The following is an 18,819-nucleotide window of genomic DNA, read 5'->3' on the forward strand; positions in this document are numbered from 1 at the left end:
CAAACACACTCTATCCAAACCTGGCTCTGCGGTTTTACTGCAGCAACACTCCACGGACAGGAGCAATTTCAGAGCGTTATGGCATCATCTCTCCAAGCGTGAAATGTGTAAAACATACCCACTGCCAACCATAGAAATAAAGTAGTAAATGTGAGGAAAAACAAACTTCTCGACTTTGAAAAGTTCCATGCCATAAGAAGATATCTAGCAGCACAGTAAAACTAACACCTCCTGTTAAAACATGATGGCTGGTAGAAAAGTACAGCTCTTCAGCAAATACAAAATCGCTGCAGTTAGTGGCTCACTTCAGTGTCACATCCTCTCAAGTAGTTAAATGTGGTGGGGACGTTTTCAGTCTACTGGTCTATTTCAGCACTATTAACTACATTTAGTGGTGATTGCCATTAGCCTAAAGAGCACTAATATTACAAAAGCGTGACGTGTGAAAACTTTATTTCTCAGACACAATAATAAAACTGAATAAAAGAATACACATTTTAATCAAATAAATAAAACATTTGTAAATACCATGCAAAATGTGTTTTAAATGATTGTTTATAAAAGATAAAACTAATTGCTTGTGGTTGTTAACACAAAAATGAGTTAAACCACTTGTGCTGTCTCTATGTTGAAATTTTAATGTGCTTTTTCTCATGTATAACATTGATATATTCAAGCTGTCCTGGTAGCTCAGTTGTCGTTAAACGCAGACATTCAAGATGATAGTAAGAGTTTTTAATAAAGTACAGCTGCTAACGTTTCGACCTAAAGTCCTTCATTAGATAAAGATAGTGCCAAATAGAAGTCCTCAAAATAAAACATCAAAATACATAATTTGTAAATACCTTCCAGAACAACACATACAAGCGTTTTCATTTGACGCCCTCATTGAGACATTATTTGTCAGTGCCCTCCAAAACCCACCAAAAGTTACCTTTGCAAAAATAAAACTTTTTTTCTGATGTGACAGCAATATAGTTGAGGTTTGGTTAAGTTTAGGTAAAAAAATGACTTGGTTAGGGTTGGGGACAGATTGCGGTTTGTGTTAAAATAAATACTTAGATTAGGAAACAATCGTGGTCAAGCTGTTTTACTTGGGTGGATAGTCTCACCAAATAATCACTAAAGACCACATTGCGAAAACACATAAACAGTGCAAAAACTACCCCAAAGATTGCCACCATACAGAGAAAAAATGTATGCTTTCTTAATTGTCAAGTCATCTTGGGTGTTAAAGCCTTAAAGTTCACAAAAAATCCTGCATGCATCAGCCCTGTATCACCCTATATAACCATGTCCCTACTTTCCAACCCCTCACCCTAGTATTTAAAGAGCTTAAAACTGATGAATAGTAAAGGCAGGAGCAGTGCAGCGTGGTGAGCAGAGTCTCAGCCTGTGGAAACAGGCCTCAGTGTGGATGACAGGCCTAACGAGCTAAATATAGCCTTCTGGGTTATCTCCTCTGTGGGCGCAGCGAGTCCGTTGTTGCTTCACATTATTTACGTGTCTGTGCGTGCACCCTCTCTCTCTCTTTCCCTCTCTCTCTTTCATTTCACGCCCCCCCACACAAACACATCACTATCTCTTTCTCTTGCACTCTATGTTGCATACTCTCCTTTTTCTCTCTCCCTCTCTCTCCATTTCATCCCTTCACAGCATCTTTTCTTTCACCCTCCATCTCTCCGTTCTGCAGTTCTGTCCCCTGGTATCTCTCTTTCTCATTTCGTCTCTCTCTTTCCTTTTCAGCATTTTTTCACTCACTCTCTCTCTTTCCCTCTGTATCTCTCTCCTGCCTCTATCACTCTCTCCCTCTCCTCTGTTATTCTCTTTATCTCTGCCTCCCTTTGTATTCTTCCCTCCCTCTCTCAGCAGCTCCCAGTTTTTTTCTGTCTGACACTCTCTGAGCCTTTTTTCTCTCAAGCTATCTTTCCCTTTGAGCCTCTCTTTCTCTCCCCTCCCTCTCATTTTCTCTCCATCGTCCCCTCCCTCTCATTTCTGAGCCATGCCTATGAAGTAGCATAGCAGTGTGTTAGCCATCCACTACACCACAGCGAGCCCCAGTTCAAATAATATAGCCTGGAGTGCTAACCATCTGCAATGCTAACCTATATGGATATGTCATCTGCATCTGCAGCTCCCTGACCTCCTGCCAAAAGGAACTGTTAAAGCCTAGTGTTGAATTTAAACATATGGCAGAAGATAATCTTGTGCTAGTTCTCTCCCTCCTTAGCTTACCAGTGGAGCAAAGGCCGTGACATTTAATATGCACAAAGTTCAATCAAATGTCATCCATTGCCCTTGTCTAAGGGAACTGCATCTACGCTGGCATGCCACCACTCCTATTGTATGAAATCGGGTGGTGAGGATTTGCAGTGGAGAAGGTGGATGTTTGTCTGGGCTGGTTGTTCCACACAGTAATTCTGTGAAACCACAGCTAAAATGGGGAGTGCCTGAGATTAGGAAAGTTGGTGTTTTTGAGACGGCTGTGGTTTCCAGAGGATTTTTCTTTGTGTGTGTTCTACACTGTATCATATTTATGTGCACATCTTTCTTCTTGTGTTTTTTAGCACTTTGTAAAGCATAGTGAGGATATTTTTGTGAAATGAGGTCAGTTTGACAAGTCCTTCTGGTTTTAAAAGGACCACGTTGAGGGTTCGTGTTTGGGTAGTTTAAGATCCTAAACAAAACCTCGACATGTTTTTGGCTTTACAATTGTATGAATTTGTTATTATGCAGTACATGATTTATTCAAAGTTGTATTGGGTTTATGCAACTGCCAGAAAATGCAATAACTTCAAAATGTGATAAAAACAGTCCTCTATTGGGTTAAGGATGTGACTAAGAGAGGAGTCGTAACTTCAGTGTAAGTATACAGAATGACTACAACAAGTCAGAGAGAAGAGTCATAAAGTCAATAAAATGATACATTAATTTCAGTTACACAGCAACATCTACTTAAGGTTTGTTAGCTAACATTAACCACCATAAGCTACTGGTCATACCAGACCAAGTAAGGTGTGTATTGAATTGGACAAGGGTGTTTTATTTCTGATGAATCAATTTTGCCGTGCAGTGAGAACTTGTAAGAGAAAGAGTGTGTTATTCCTTCCTTCAAAAGTTACGTAGCCTCGCTTTAACTAGTATAACTACTAAAATATATAATAATAACTACTATAATGTTCAACAGTATTATCAGTTTTTTTCATTACATAGTTACCTCATTTAGAGAAATATTTATGTAATTTTGACAAGTTTTGATATTATTAGGGATTTACTACACTGTCAGTTATTACCAGATTTAAAATTAGGATTAGTTGGGGCCGGAGGAATAAAGATCTTTAATGGAAAGTCCTCATAAGAACAGAAGAACAAGGATGCGTGTGTGTGTGTTTGTGTGTGTAGGATGAATGCCTGTGTGTGCGCTGTATCACCTGTGTGTTTGTGTTTTTATCTGTTTATCTTCTGCCTGTCTGTCTGTGTGTTTCTATATCCATTTGTCTGTTTACCTGTCTGTCTGCCTGCTTCTCTCTCTCTCTCTCTCTCTCTCTCTCTCTCTCTCTCTATCCATTTTTCTGTCTATCCATCTGTGTGTCTATCTAGCTTACGGCCCTGATCCCGCCTGCTCTCCCAGGTTTATGAAATGCAAGCAGCTTAGCAGATGGTGCATATCGTATTCTGGTCGGCTCGATGTGGGTTTTGTACCACAGACGAAGGCTTACGATACATGTGAGCCTTTAGTCGCACAGACACACCGACACAAAGGGAGCTCAGGCTGTTAGCGCACGAGAGAGAAAACAGAGAGGAAGAGGAGACGGAGAAACAGACTGAGCAAGATAGAGGGTCTGAGGGAGGAAAAAAATGGGGAGAGACATGGAAAGAGGTAAGTTTTAGAGAGGTAAAAGTGAGCAAGATAAATAGTGAGAAACAGAAAGAAAAACATGTAATATTGGTTTAGTGATGGTTTGTATAACTTGCAAATAACATGTTTTTCAAAGTAAATAGAGGCCAGACATTAGAGAGATAACAATATTAATGCTTACAAACTTGCATGTTATCAAGCCTGGATGTTAGGATGTCATTTCAAATGATTTAAAGGTATAATCTGTTTGTGGGAGTACAATATGTCTTGGCATTATTTTCTGTTATAACAGCCTTTTGATGTAAATAAAATGAGAAGTTCAAACAGAGAGAGAAAGAAATATTGAGAAAGAATGAGAGGCACACAGGAAGAACAACAGAAAAATAAAGAGACAAACTTTTACCCCTAAATGACATAAACACTAAACAACATCAACCCAGGAAATCAAAAGCAGAGATACAACTCCCCTGATTGAAATTCCTATATAAGAACCTATCAGACTCTTTTCAGAGTTTCTGAGTAGCCCAGTCAGACTAGCAAATCACCATACACCTCTGGTAAAGGTCTGATTGGACTCACCATGATGTAGTGCCTCTGCATCTCAGTCTTCTCACTGGCCAGCTTCTCACACTCCAGCTTCAGGCTGCACAAGGACGAAAAAGGACACACACACACACGGATTAAATGGTGTATTTGCATCCACTGAAATAAATTATAATTTCCACAGGACTTAGACATTGCACAGGTCAAACATAGTTTAAGGCGGGCTACCTATTACTGCTGAAAGTGACACTGAAAAATATCACCTTCACGGAAGCGACTGCCAGCAGGGTGTTTTTTACTCACCGCTGCAATTCATCACACCTTCATGTGTGTGGGAATGTGTCTAATTAGTGTTTATATGTCATGTGTACATTGGTGTGTTTACGTTAGAGTTTTGCCACTAAGCCCAAAGGGTCCTGACAAAGAATCACATTTCATGTCGAGTTTGTGCCTTTTTGTTGTCCAGGTCTGGTTATTTCCAAAGTGCTTTGAAACTTGTTTCCAATGCATTACATTTGTCAATAATGGATGAAATAAAGACAAAACTTTGAAAATGCTTCTTAAAATCCCCTAGTTATTCAGGAAAGGCTTCATTATTGGCATTATTAATATGCATCTCTTCTGGACTGTTTAAACCGTCAGGTAGAGGTGGGAAAGAATTTACCAACCACTTTATCTGGCCAATATTCAGAAACGGTGAAGCAGAGCTTGATATTGACTGACAGGTGAGTCAGATGGTTTATTATTATGAAACCCTATAGCATCATGCTGGTAATTAAGTATTAATGTTAATAAACATTAATAGTGTACATGAACAGATATTTGTAGCTGTTTGCATTTTTGTGAGTATGTGTGTGTGTGTATGTGTGTGTGTGTGTCACTGCGATCCACCATTGGCGGGCAGTAAAGTGGTGTTGCTGTATCGCAGTAGGCTGTTCAGCCTGCCCACTGAGGTGTGAGCAAGATGTCCGATGTTTTAACCTAGGATGGTTTATCTCTCTTAGCCAAGGTCACTTCTGGTCAGCCAGATGATGACGTGACCACCAGGAGTGACCTCCAGCTTTAGGGGAAAAAAAGACCTAAATTGCATTAGATTTCGTTGGAAACTATAATCTCAGTTATCCACAACTTGTATGTTATACTGTAACAGAGTGTAATGGCAAGAGCAATTAGTAGAAATAACTAAATCATTTTGCATAATACAATATATTCGTTTAATTCTATTAATATGATGGGAGAAACTGGAAATCTCTGCACTAAAAAAGACAGTGAATGTAAAAAGGACATTTGAGGCACACTGACAGAGTGAATGTAGGTAACAACTATGATCCCTTATTGTAAATGTATACCTATTACAAAGAAAGCGATGTATGGATTAAGGCAGCAATGATGAGTTAGAGGAAGTGTGTAAAGCTTTGAGATGGTTGAGACTAGATTCAGTATGAAGGGCTGCAACTCACTATCAGTCTTCAATATTTTGTACATGCAGTGTAGTAATAAAGATTAAAGGACAGCACCTAGCACCTACATGCTGTCATATTATATTTACTGGTTCATATATTCAAGAATTCAACACCCACTTCCTTTGAACTGAATTACAGTGTGTTGTTTTTACAATTATTACATTTAGTGTAGCAAATATACAATATAAAAAAAGTGTGGAAGAGTGATTCTTCATACCTTTCATACCAGTTCTTCTTGATTATAAAGAATTATAATAATAACTGTTAACCCTTTATTTATGGTGTGAATTTATATCCCTAAATAATATGTGGACATTTCTGTATGCATAGTCATGCATGTCTGTATACTGTATGTGCCATGTGTAAAATATAATATTTGTGAGTGTACCTGTGATACTGCGCCTGGAGGAACTGGAATTCCTCCTTGATGCGGTCCAGAGTTTCCAGGACTGTGAACTTGAAAGACTGGCCAGGCTGCAAGGGGACCTGCACCAGAAAAAAGAGAGAGAGGAGGAGAGAAAGAAAGGATGAAAAACGGATACTGAGGTGTGTGTGTGTGTGTGTGTGTGTGTGTGTGTGTGTGTGTGTGTGTGTGTGTGCCTGCTCAAGTGAAGAGATTGTATGCATGGTGCCTGTAATGTATTTGTGTAGGCACATGTACACCTGCATGCGCCATACATTTGAGTGTGTGTGCAGGCAAGCATGTGTGTGTGTGAGCCTCTGCACATGCGTGTGTCTGGGAGCAAGGCAAGGGGAGAAAAAAGCCAAGATGAAAGTGAGAGGGAAGGTCACTTCCTCTTCCCACACATCATAAAGCAGTGTCCTCTCTCTCTCTCTCTCTCTGTTCTCCTCCTCCTCTAATGACTCTGCCTCCTTCCCTCCACTGCCCCCATCCTTTCTTCCTCTCCTCTCCCTCTCCCTCTCTTCCACATTAGCATCCTCTCCACTCTGCCAGGTTGCTAATGTATTCCAGCCTACAAAGAGCTGAGAAGGGAGGAAACGTCAAATGAATAACTTATAGGGAATCACGGCACCGTCTCTCACCTGCTAAAAGCTAAAGAAGGCCCAACAAAACAAGCACCTCCCAGGGGTCCAACCACCCCCGCCCCCACCCCCACCCTCACCTCACTTCACCTCACCTCACCTCCACCTCCACCACCACCACCACCACCAACCCTCCACGTCTGTCTGAAGCACTTTCGACAGCCACCCTCCTTCTCCATGGTCTTCAGGAAGTTTTAGAAACAAGGGCAATGTGGATGTTTTTTGATGCTGCGGTTGTTTATGTTTGGGGATGGGGCTTAGTTTGTAGTCAGTAAAATCTACAGTAGAAAAAAAAGTGGCTGTGGGGTTGTTTTTTTGATATTATGGATTCTCAGAGGAGATTTTTATGTAAGAAGAAACCATCTTTTTTTTTGCCTTCTTCTCCCTTTTTCTACCAATTTGGACGGGCTGCTTTTCCCTGCACAGTGGGGCTCCCGCTGTTAGCCTGGGGAGGATGCAGACTGCCAGGTGTCTCTGACACATCTTATCACCTGTCAGTGATCAGCCTCAACAGGAGTATTGAGGTTCACACTATCCCACCTAGATCCCACCAACCTCTGCACTGCTAGTTCAGAAACGGACACCTCATCAGCATCCCACCCTACAAATGCTGCCCGCTGCATTGATAAGTGCATCCAGCCAAACCTGAAGCACCACAGCTGGGGACTGAACCCTGTGCCACCCTACACCCAACCTACACCAGTCTTTTCAGCCTGAATTACAAACTGATGCAGCAAGCTGAATAAACTGGGCTAATCTTACCCTGTTCAAGGTTACTGATGTCATAATACCTATTCTTGGCTACTGTGGTCCTCGAAATTAAGCTTCCTTTCACTGTGATTTGGCACTGGCAAACAGCCAAGACACAAAATGCAGCTTTTACATGAGCTAGGATAAAACTTCTCAAACAATGGAGGATGTGTTTTGGTTGGTATGGATGTACTCTGGTACCCAAGCTAACTATGAATCCATCCATCCACCCATTTGTTCATCTGTTCACATGTCCATCCATCCATACAAACTGAGCAGCACAGTGCAGTCGCTACAGTGCATCTGGGTGGCTATCGGCCCGCAGCTACGGCTAAAAGATTGGCGGTTTCAGTGGCGGGGCTTCATTAGTCTAGACAAGCACAATTCAATTAGATTTCAATTAGTCCGACGGTGGAGGTCAGAGACGCGGTGGGTTCCCTAGTAATTAATCCACGGAGCAGAGCTGAGCTGAGCTGAGCTAAACTGAGCTGAGACAGGCATAGCACGGCCATCTAGATGGCTGAATGGGCACAAACCCTCTGGGTGTGTGTGTGGGAGGGACGGATGCGGGGGGGTGGAGGGGGTGTCTGCCAACAGATCCCCACTGACCTTGATTCACACCACACACACTCAGTGGGGGAGGGGAGGAGGGGGGATAGCCAGTGATCTGGCACATGTAGATAGACACACACACGCCCACGTAGCCATGAGCGCATTGAAAAACACACAAACAAGCAAACACACACTATTGCACATGCAGATCCACACTTAAAGTACACACAAGCACACAGTGGGAGGGAGAGCAGGGATGGATGGAGGGATGGATTGACGAGGGGGAAAAAGAGAGATAGATACCTATCTGACAGACAGAGGGATGGATGGACTGAGGGATGGAGGGAGTGATAGACTAGGCTGACATCCTTACAGAGGAATGAAAGAACGAGCAGAGAGACAGATGATGAAAGAGCCGCGTGGCTGCTGACTGAGAGAGATAGCCAGCCATTCATCCGCCTGACACCGAGGGGATGGGAAGAAGACGAAGAGAAACAGAGAGAGAGAGAGAGAGAAACAGAGAGAGAGAGAGAGAGCGAGTCATGCTGTCTTTGGTGTAGTCAACACAGCCTGGTCGCTCTGCCCAGTGCACTGTCCATCGGTCTGTGGTAATACTGCTCCCACCATCTGCTGCCATGAACACATGAACACACAGACACATACTCATGCGGATGCACACAGACAAAGTGCTGCTGGCGGGTTACATCAGCAGCACTAAGTCATATAACAAAGCCCATAGTCACAGATCAGGATTATACAAGAGATCTGCGAGTGACAACCGTCAGTGTCAACATGACGTCCTCTGTAGTGTGCTGATGACAGAGACTTGAATTTCTTTCATCTGTCGGACAAAAACTCCAAAATGTCTTTCTTTTGATTTGCCCGTTGCACCTTTTTGAATGAGTTTCATGGACCCTGGAGCTATAAAACTTCTTATGAGCAAAAAGGAAATGAAAAATACACACACACAAAAAAAAGTTATAAAAAGGTCCTCAGGCAAAAGGAGAAATATTCCCTGTCAAGCTCTGTCAGGATAAAGAGACACGTATGGAGAGCCGGTATCAAATTACTTCATGCTTGTTATTAACAAGAGGAGACTCAGTAAAACTGAGCTATAAGTTATATAAGGGGATAAATGCATCCTTCTGCAGTGTTTACAAAGATGGAGGCATCATCAACTCATGCCGTATGTACACCAGAACAAACATTTGTTGTTGGAGTGTGTGTGTGTGTGTGTGTGTGTTTGGTCTCTCCTGTATTGTGACAGATGGCAGCCCAGACTGTTAGGGGTTCAATAGCGCGTCACGAAGGGCCAAAAAACAGCCTACCGCCTGTGTTATCGTGTGTGTAGATGTGTGTATATGTGTGTGTGAGCACCGTAGCAGCCAGCATAGGGGATCCTGAAACCCAAAACTGATCCGGTTAATCTAGGAGGGGGAGGTGGAGGAGGGGGGTAGGACGGGAGGAAAGGGTCACTTGTGCACAAACAAACACACACACACACACATAGACACCATGTGGGACGGCAGTCAATCACAATTTGGTCGAGCTGGCACGGGCAAGCAGAGAATTAGGAAGGATTATCTATTGGGGGGAGGGAGGGAAGCGAGGGGAGGAGTGGCGCGTGAAGCCCGTCGCGCTGTATCACATAACCCACTGGCCGTCACCATCACCTGTCTGTCAGTGTCTGTCTGCCTGACTGTCACAAGTGTGATTGTACATGTGATGAACTAGCAGTATAAGTGATGTGATCACATGAAAGCACATTGATATGATAAAAGGATAAAATGACATTAGATCAAAAATCAGCCACTGCCATCACCAGAATCTCATGTGGCTTTTACAAACTGTCATTCAGCAGCTGTAGCTTAGTTTCCATCCAAATGTAGCGCAAATCAGGAAAAAGCTAAATGAATGTACAAAATGAATGTTTCCATTCGCTACCAATAGGAGTTGGTTCGTTGGGAGAAACAGCTGTCTAGTCTAGTCTAAACCATTGCAGAAGAAGAGGGCACAACAAGATTATGTCATTAAATGAGCATCAGTCGACCATCAAACAGTGAAAAACAATCAAGAAAACACTATGAAGACATTGCATTTATGTTTATTTCATGTATTAATTTGAAGAATGTTACAGTCTCGTCGTCGCTCCATACAGAACTGATGTTTTTGTCTGGAACAGAAGCTTCAGGGGATGTTAAAGTCACATGCTTCATGTGCGACATTTTTTATTAGTCTGTTTCCATTACACTTTGGCACATTTTGTTTTTATCAATAAATCAACTTTTCCACCTAAGCCAAACGTACATTTTTTTTGCAATATTTTGAGATTTTTTTGAATTTTCTGCATTTCCATGCAGGCTTTTTTTTACTTGAAAATACACATAAAACAGGTGGATGGAAACCCACCTTGTGACTAGTCAGTGTCATTGGTCCTTAAATAGAACCAAACCGATACTGGATTTTGAAGCTGATAAAGATACTGACATTTGAGAGTTTAAAAAAATCAGATAACGATGTACTGGCTGATATTAATTTTTCAACATAAACACATAAATAAGCATTTTTGATGAGGAATTTGATTATTAAAGACCAGATATGTACTGCGTGGGACATTTTACAAAAGAAAAGTAAACTTGTCAGAGCTCTGCGGTGCACAACTATGTTATTACATATATGTTTGGTATTTCTGTATGGCAATTTCTTATTAGACTTTTATTAGGGAAGGCAAATTTATAGCATTAGGCTGGTATGGTATTTGGTTATGTATACCTAATTAACTGGCAACTGGGTGTATAAGCCAATAACAATATATTTGCAATAAGCTAACATCAGATTTATCAGTTGGGATCTAGTCACAACACTTGTATAGACATTAAAAGATATGCCCGGAGAGCACCCTGCTTCAAACTAAACTACTTGCTTAACACACATTTCTTGCACAAGTTGAAAAATTTGAAAAATGTAACCTTGAGAATTCGCCTCCTCGCCTCAATTAGCACCTCCAAGTGTCCAACAATTTTGTAGAATGACTTCATCCAGTGGCTTACGTTACTTATTTTCAGTCCCACTTCAGTTATTTTCCCCCCATCCTGTCTGGATATGAGGTCAGTCTGGTTCTATCTGTCTCTCCGTCAGCCTCTCTGCCTGCCTGCCTGCCTGCCTGCCTCTCTGCCTCTCTGCCTGTCTGTCTGTCTGTCACATGGAAGTCTTCTGTTCAAGCAGCTGCCTGTTTTTCCACCACTGGCAGCGGCTGCATGAGAGAGACAGCAACTGTGAAACAGATGCAGGTCTGGGAGTGATTGGGAAAGAAATGATTCTATCTGTCTGCTTGTCTTCTCCGTCTATCTGTTTAGCCCCTGGCACTCTTTCCACCAACACATGTGCATTCACACGGTATAAGCAGGCATGCCTATGCATGGATGCATTCATTTGAACAAAACACCCACAAACAAAACATTTTCTCTTTCTTGTGCCCTTCCTCTTGCTGCTCCGTCTCCTTCCCCCTCCCTTTTTCACTCCTTTCGTACTTTACTTCTCCCCCTTAGCCCCTTTGTTCTTCCTTTTGCCTGTGTGTCTCTGAGACATGCAGAGACACATTCAGAAAGTGCATGAAATAATAATTGGCTGGTGAAATATTTAGGTAAAAGGCACATGAATAGATGAGAAATACCAAGTGTGGCAGAGGAGTGTCAGTGCCCCTTGTGTACATGCTTGTGTGTGTGTGTGTGTGTGTGTGTCTGCTGAAATGAGCAGCAATGAACATAAGCAACAGCTCATTGGTTTGGACTGCGCCTGGATGACAGACTGAAGATGAGCTGCAGGGAAGAATGAGAATGTAACTTAAATATCAGCCATCTTTTTATGACGTCCTCACATTTTCCTCTTTCTTTCGACAGTTTTGTCTGCATTTCCGCAGACCACTCCAAAGGTTTTGATAGCGTAGAGAGCCAAACTGCCAGATTCCCGATAATATAAGCTCGTTTAGAGTTAGTGGCCCTCTCGTTGTGCTGAGAACCAGTAAATCTTTACCGCTCACACATTCTGCCATATAGTCAGTCAGTCAGCTGGCCAATCAGCCAGCAAACCAAAAGTCAGACAGTCAGTCAGTCCACTAGTTGACCAGTCAGCAAGTCTACCAGTCAGTCATTCAGAGAGCTAGTCAGTTAATGCTGCAGCTCACCAGTCAGCCACTAAGCCAGCGGTGGATTACAAATCAGGGAAAGATTGGCAGCCAGAAGAGTCTCTGGACTCCACCCAAGCCTCACTCTGATCATGTCTTTTAATGACAAAGAAAAGAACACAGAACGCAGGATTTGAAGAGAGAAAATAACCCTTTTTTTTTTTTTTGGATCAGAGTGCAGACTTTATCTGGGTGGCTGCTGATGTCTGACTAGAAGCTGTTGGTTGCTTGTACGACTTTTTGCTTGTTCTGCCGGTCGTCTCACTGCAGCTGTATTGTTGTTTCTTGACTTTTTGCCATTTTACGGGGTTGCCTTTGAAATGCTGAATGAAATTAAATGTAAACAAGATGAGGACAAAGGAAAGCAGGGGAGAATGTCATCCGTGGGAGGTGACAGAAATCCGCTGCGCTGTTTACCGTACATGGCTTTCATTACAGCCACAAATGTTGGGGAAAAACAAACAGCTAGATGCCACAAAAAAAAGGTCCAATGTGAAAGAAAGCAAATAGTGCACAGATGCATATCCAAAAATCTCTATATATACAAATTTGCAAGCCCTTACACAATTCAACACACAGTAATAAGACATTAAACATGTTCTGCCACTGCAACTACAAAATTAACTCACAAACCCCATCTCATGCAAATTAACACACAGACGCACATCAAAATCCAACTTTAAGACTCACACAAACACTCTTACAGTGGCTCTGCCCTCATTAATGGAGCATATGTGATTTATGCGGCCACATATTTGGCATGAGTTTGTTTACTTGGCCGTAAAAGTAAAGTGTTACCCTACTCATGGCCGAAGGAGAAGAAAGCCCTCCCCATGCACACTGTAACACACACACACACACACACACACAGATGATTATACATTTTGGTTGCAAAGATTTTCCAACAGTTACTTAGATTGTACCACACACACTGGCACACTTGTGTTCTCATTTCTTATTCTCTTTGTCCCCCAACACACGCATGCACACACACCGATAATAATTCAACAGATGCTTTGTCATGACATATATCCACAAAGCAGAAAGTGACTGAATGATGTAATGATAACGATCAGAGCAGATTTGATTATGTATCCACAGTGACATTTTGTCACATAGTACTGTTGCAACTGAGGGACACCAATCCACACCTTCAGCAGCTACACTGGAGCCAAGTCCAGCTTTCCCTCTCTTTCTCTTTCACACTCGCGCCGTCTCTCTTAGTCATACGCTTGCAGAATAAACTCTGTCTGATCTTCATCCTGTAGACCACAGCCACCACAACTCCTAGAGTTGGGGAAAATGTTGTAGTATACACAAAAACACACACACAGTGTCACACAACGACCAAACCTGTCTAGATCCTTGATTTTTAAGTAAATGTGCCAAGAGTACAACAGAAACCTGCATGTTTGAAAGGAGTTGTGTTTGCTTGTCAGGGTGTTAACACTTGAATGTATGTGTAAAATGATGTAAAATACGCATGTATGAGTGTGAGTCTTAGATTTGATCAGTCCTGTTTGCAGGCTAGCAGCTATAGACATCTTTCTTAACCATGAAAACACACAGTAAATCCTGTCTCTCACTCTCTCTCTCTCTCTCTCTCTGGGGTGTGGCAGCCAATCAAGGGCTTGTACATTCACAGCAACAGTCGAGGTCGGACTGGAACATTATTTATTGTTATTGTTGTTGGCTTCTCCCAGATCCAAACACACACAAGCACTTTTACAGGAACACAAGGACAAACACAAAAACGTGCATGGTACACACAAACACACACCAAGACATACATACACTTCTCACACACAAGGACACTTAACACTTAAGAGAAAATATACACATAAAACAAAACTGAACCTCATGCAGGAGATGAGCACACGGGCACACGCACACTTACACATATCTAAGTTAGCAAACAAGGCAACACACACTGTTGATACAAAAATGTATACACTCACAAAAGCACTAAAGAAACACATGCACATACAAATAAAATCACACACACGGCAAAAGCACGCACATTAACACACCTCCCTAATATCCACACACACACGCGCGTGCGCACATTCACATACTTCTGATAACGCTTGCCACAAAAATCCAGTGGAACCAATTACAGCTCTGCTCGACTGGCAAATCAGCCCTCAGTTTTTAACCTTTTCCTGCCAGAGAGCAACAAAGTCTGACTTCTTCTCTGATAAAAAAAAAAAAAAAAACAGCTCGAGCCTTGGATGTACATTTTATCTATTTATACTGAGGACACCTTCCTTATCGTTTCCAAAAAAAGGGACACAGAGGGGTTGGAAAGAGCGGCATTCGAGGAAGCTCTGTCCTCTCTGGCTGTCTGTCACTGACAGGAAGTAGACCATGATGTTTGACTGACACCAGAAATGATACATCAAGCCTGTTTACTGGGAAGTCACTTAAGTAACAGGTGTGTAGTTGTGTACTTACACAGTTCAATCAAAACGCTGTGAGAGATTGACTACAAATCACATATATTTGACATTACTGCTGATCATTTTTTAAGCTGATTTAAGCCAGTCAACTCGATTATGGTATGAAGATCAACTTGAAGAAACAAGTTGACAATCTATAACAACAATGAATGTGAACAATTCATCACTCCTGCTTTTCTGTTAAAGTCATAATCTTGTGTAAATGCAGTTGCAGGAAGAAACTTTTTTAAAGCATCATCAAGTCCACTGCTGAAAAGCACAATGCAACAAAGCCCATATTGCCTTTTTCGCAATGTCCAGGTGTGCAACATACATCAGCTCTAACATGCAATGCTTTCTAGCAGCCACCAATGTTTTTTGAAATATTGGATTTTCCTCGAATGCACCAGCAAGGAGAGTTTTGACAGAGGTTATACTCCAGCTGTGCTTAGTAAAGCAGATAGACTGAAAAAAAACTGGATGAACTGCATATTTTACAAGTAACCCTGTTCTGAATTTGAGGACAAATACACGCATGTGTCTGTAAATGTACATGCAGACATACGTACATACACAGTCTGTAACCACAAACACACACATGCATGCACACACACACACACACACACACACACATACACACATACAACTGTTCTTTGCGCCCTCACACCTCTCCACAGATCACATTTCATAGCAACACCAGAAATAAAGTTCCACTGGCAAAGGAGGGCCGCAGAGGAAGAGAGAAAAAAGACAGAGAGGGAGAAAAACAGAAGGAGAGAGATAGAGGCTATCGATCGGTTGGAGTTGGCTCAATCTGGCATTGAACTTTATCACAAACGCAGAACATCGCAGCAGGAAGCTCTCTGATATGCCTCTAAAGGAGAGAACAGAGGAATGTTCACACTCTATTCTTCCTTTGCATCTCTCATTCATTTTCATTTCTCTTTCCACCCCCGGCCGAGCCTTTTTAAAGAATTCTTTCTCTCTCTAGCTTTTTTTTTTTCTTTCTTTCTTGGCTCTTACATCTTTCACTTTCTCCCTTTGTTTTTCACTTCTCTCTTGTTTCTCTCAGCGTCTCTCTCTCTCCCTCCTATTCCAGCGGCTGGCTTATTAGCATTCTCTCTGTACATATAATTGATTCCTCATGCCTTCCTCTTGTGAAAATGTCATTCATAATTCTGTGTGATAGCTAGCTGGCTGGCTTGCCGGCTGACTGAGTGGTTGGCTGGCTGGCTGGCTGCGAGGCAAAGTGGCCACTGACCCATTTGTAGCAGATACAAAGAGACTGACAACCAAATCTGATTATAGCAACCGGACCAGGGCCCCTGTGAAACGAATGGCCTAAGCCCGACTGAGCCTAAGCTGCCATTCATCCTTCTGTGCTTTTTACTCTATGTGTTTAACCTTTATTTTACCCAGCCAGGTAAATTAACAGCAAATTCTCACTGATGATGAAGGGTGAAACTGAAGGAGGGAAGGGACTTTAAGGAGGTATTAAAGGGGAAGTGCTTGTGCACTCATGGCCTATCTTAGTAGTAATGGAAATGAATTAAGTGGAATTTAACTATTAATTAAAAGGTCTGTGTGTGTGCAAGTGTTTGCTTAGCAACAGAAATTAACCAATGGACAGCTGACAGTTGCACTGACCAATTTACACACACATTAATACAGACAGATGTCTTCTCACACGCATGCCACCGTGCACACAGTGTCACATACACACACACCCAGAGAAAACTAAACACTAATGGACACACACACACACAAGCTGAGAAGTGCAGATTCAGTTATATGCCACCAACACAGCTAACCATCATCAAGATCTCAAAGGCACCTGGTTGCAGCTGACAGGGAGGGAGGTGGTGTATGTGTGTGTGTGTGTGTGTGTGTGTGTGTGTGTGTGTGTGTACATAACAGGGAATCTCTTAGCCCAAACACCCTACTCCCCCCACGTCTCCCTCCTCATGTTACAGTACAGTACCTATAACTAAAACAAGAGAGAGGGACAACAGAGACGGGCTGAAAAAGACAGAAAGAAGGACAGAAAGACAAGAGATGAGAAAAGGCTTGAGCATAGACCTAAAAGCAGAGGGATATAAGGAGAGACCGAGAGGAAGTAAAAAGGAGGAAAAGCACAGGATAAGACAAGCAGAGACAAATGAGGAGACAGACAGCAAAAAGAGGACAGAGGGAGATATAAAGTGACAGGGTGAATCTGAGACATAAAAAGCGACAGAGAGATTGGAGTTGAGAGACGAACATGAGGAGAGACAGATAGAAGAAGAGTCAGACAGACAGGAGAAAGAGACATAAGGAGGTACTTACCGGATGCCTGCCCTGAGGGTACATGATCCCAGGAGAGGAGAGGCTGCCAGTCCGTTTGATGGCCAGGTTAGTCCCCTGGCCCTCCACTCCTCTGCCCTCCACCGGTTACACAGCCACACAAACACACACACACAAACCCCCACACACACACTCGGTAAGTCCAGTCCCTGCTCCTTAGCTGGGCTGAACACAGCAGTCTTTACTCTTCCAGAGTCTCTCTCCTGCTTTTCTTCCTAGCTCTCCCTCTCTCTCTGTCTTCTAAGGCGAATTCCTGTTGACACACAACTGAAGAGCGCTCAATCCGTTGGTTCGTTTATCCAACTATGTCATGATAAAACGGAGCACCAGACTTTACCTCCTTCTTCTCCTCCTTCTTCCTCTTTTCCCAGTAAAACCAAAGTCTCAGTTTCTCCTCCTCCTCTGTCTTTCTCTCCACCTCCTTGTCTTCCTCTCAGTGTCTCTCTTCCTTTTCCTCAACCTGTGATCAGTCAAGGTCCGCACGTAGTGACATGACACAGAGAATTTCATCCAGGCAGCCTCCCCTCTTCTTCTCTTCCTCCTCCTCCAACTCTGCTCCTCGTGCCCCTTCACCCAGCCGTCCAATGGCGAAACACACAAACATAAACACACACTCAGCTCTGTCCAAATAGTCTTCTACTGTGCTTTTTCCTCCTCTTCACCCTCTCTCTGACACACTGAAGCCTCTGCCTTGACTGCTGCCGCAGAAAAGAAGAAGAAGGATAAGGAGGAGGAGAAGAAGAAGGAGGAGGGAAGGGAGTAGGGAGAGAGAGAAAGAGAGAGAGAGAGAGAGTGAGAGCTTTGTTTTTAATCTAAATGTGGAAAAAAACGCGAGAGGAAAGCAGGAAAGAACAGCAGGTCAGTAGAGGATCCAGCGGGCTTTTCAGCAGCAAGCCCTAGACTGTAATATATTGTGCCTGTTGGCTTCAACACAAACACGACAGGCTGCTAAAGCTCCTCTTAAGGTGGAACTGAGTAGATAGAGACACCCAGTCACACAGACAGAGCGGGAGAGAGGCAGAGGGAGGAGAGAGAGGCAGAAGAGAGAGATGGATCCCTTTTCAGTTGTGGTCAGACAGACAAAGCAATCAGTCATGCACAAAGACTCAGGCTCAAACTGATATGAATCGAGATTCACACACACAAACGCTCCGACACTCATACACAAATTCATGACAGCGATGTGGACACACTTGTTACGCAGCACAAACACACACACACACACAGTTGCACATACACACATAATAGTTACTCAGAGTGATAAGTTTATTACCCACTTTACACGTTGCATTAAAAGGTGTCTTGGATGATTGGATAGCTTTCCAATCATGCTTAATCGCATATAAATCCAGGTGTAAACACACTTAGGATGCACTGACGAATGCTACTAATGCGATTGCTCAAACCTCCTCAGGAAGTGGTCTGAGACACATCGCATCCAGATGTTTGTCAAGTTTAAATGCATAGCCATGTCAAACCACGTATGTCAACTCGTAACTCCTCCCAAACAGAGAGATGCAACAGAGAAGTAACATCAGTCCCAGCTAATCCGGTTGTCTACATGACACATCAGCAGCACAACATAGGAGAAAGAAAATGGAGGCACATAATTGTGTTTGGGGTCGGTTTGCATGTTTTGCACAG

General features: G+C 42.7%; 1 protein-coding gene across 1 annotated transcript in view; it reads right to left on the bottom strand.

Annotated features, from left to right (window-relative positions):
- The window catches only part of tle2b (TLE family member 2, transcriptional corepressor b), a 70,118-nt gene extending 52,903 nt beyond the window's left edge, over nucleotides 1-17,215 (bottom strand). Inside the window, exons 1-3 of the mRNA XM_070908952.1 lie at nucleotides 17,158-17,215; nucleotides 6,254-6,351; nucleotides 4,439-4,502 (exon numbers count right to left, since the gene is read on the bottom strand). Coding sequence (XP_070765053.1) covers nucleotides 4,439-4,502; nucleotides 6,254-6,351; nucleotides 17,158-17,181 — 186 coding nt within the window. The 5' untranslated portion in view covers nucleotides 17,182-17,215. The remainder of the gene's footprint in view (nucleotides 1-4,438; nucleotides 4,503-6,253; nucleotides 6,352-17,157) is intronic.
- Between the last annotated feature and the right edge of the window lie 1,604 nt (nucleotides 17,216-18,819).

This window comes from Enoplosus armatus, chromosome 7 (assembly GCF_043641665.1).
Source record: "Enoplosus armatus isolate fEnoArm2 chromosome 7, fEnoArm2.hap1, whole genome shotgun sequence".
NCBI classification, from domain to species: Eukaryota; Metazoa; Chordata; class Actinopteri; order Centrarchiformes; family Enoplosidae; genus Enoplosus; species Enoplosus armatus.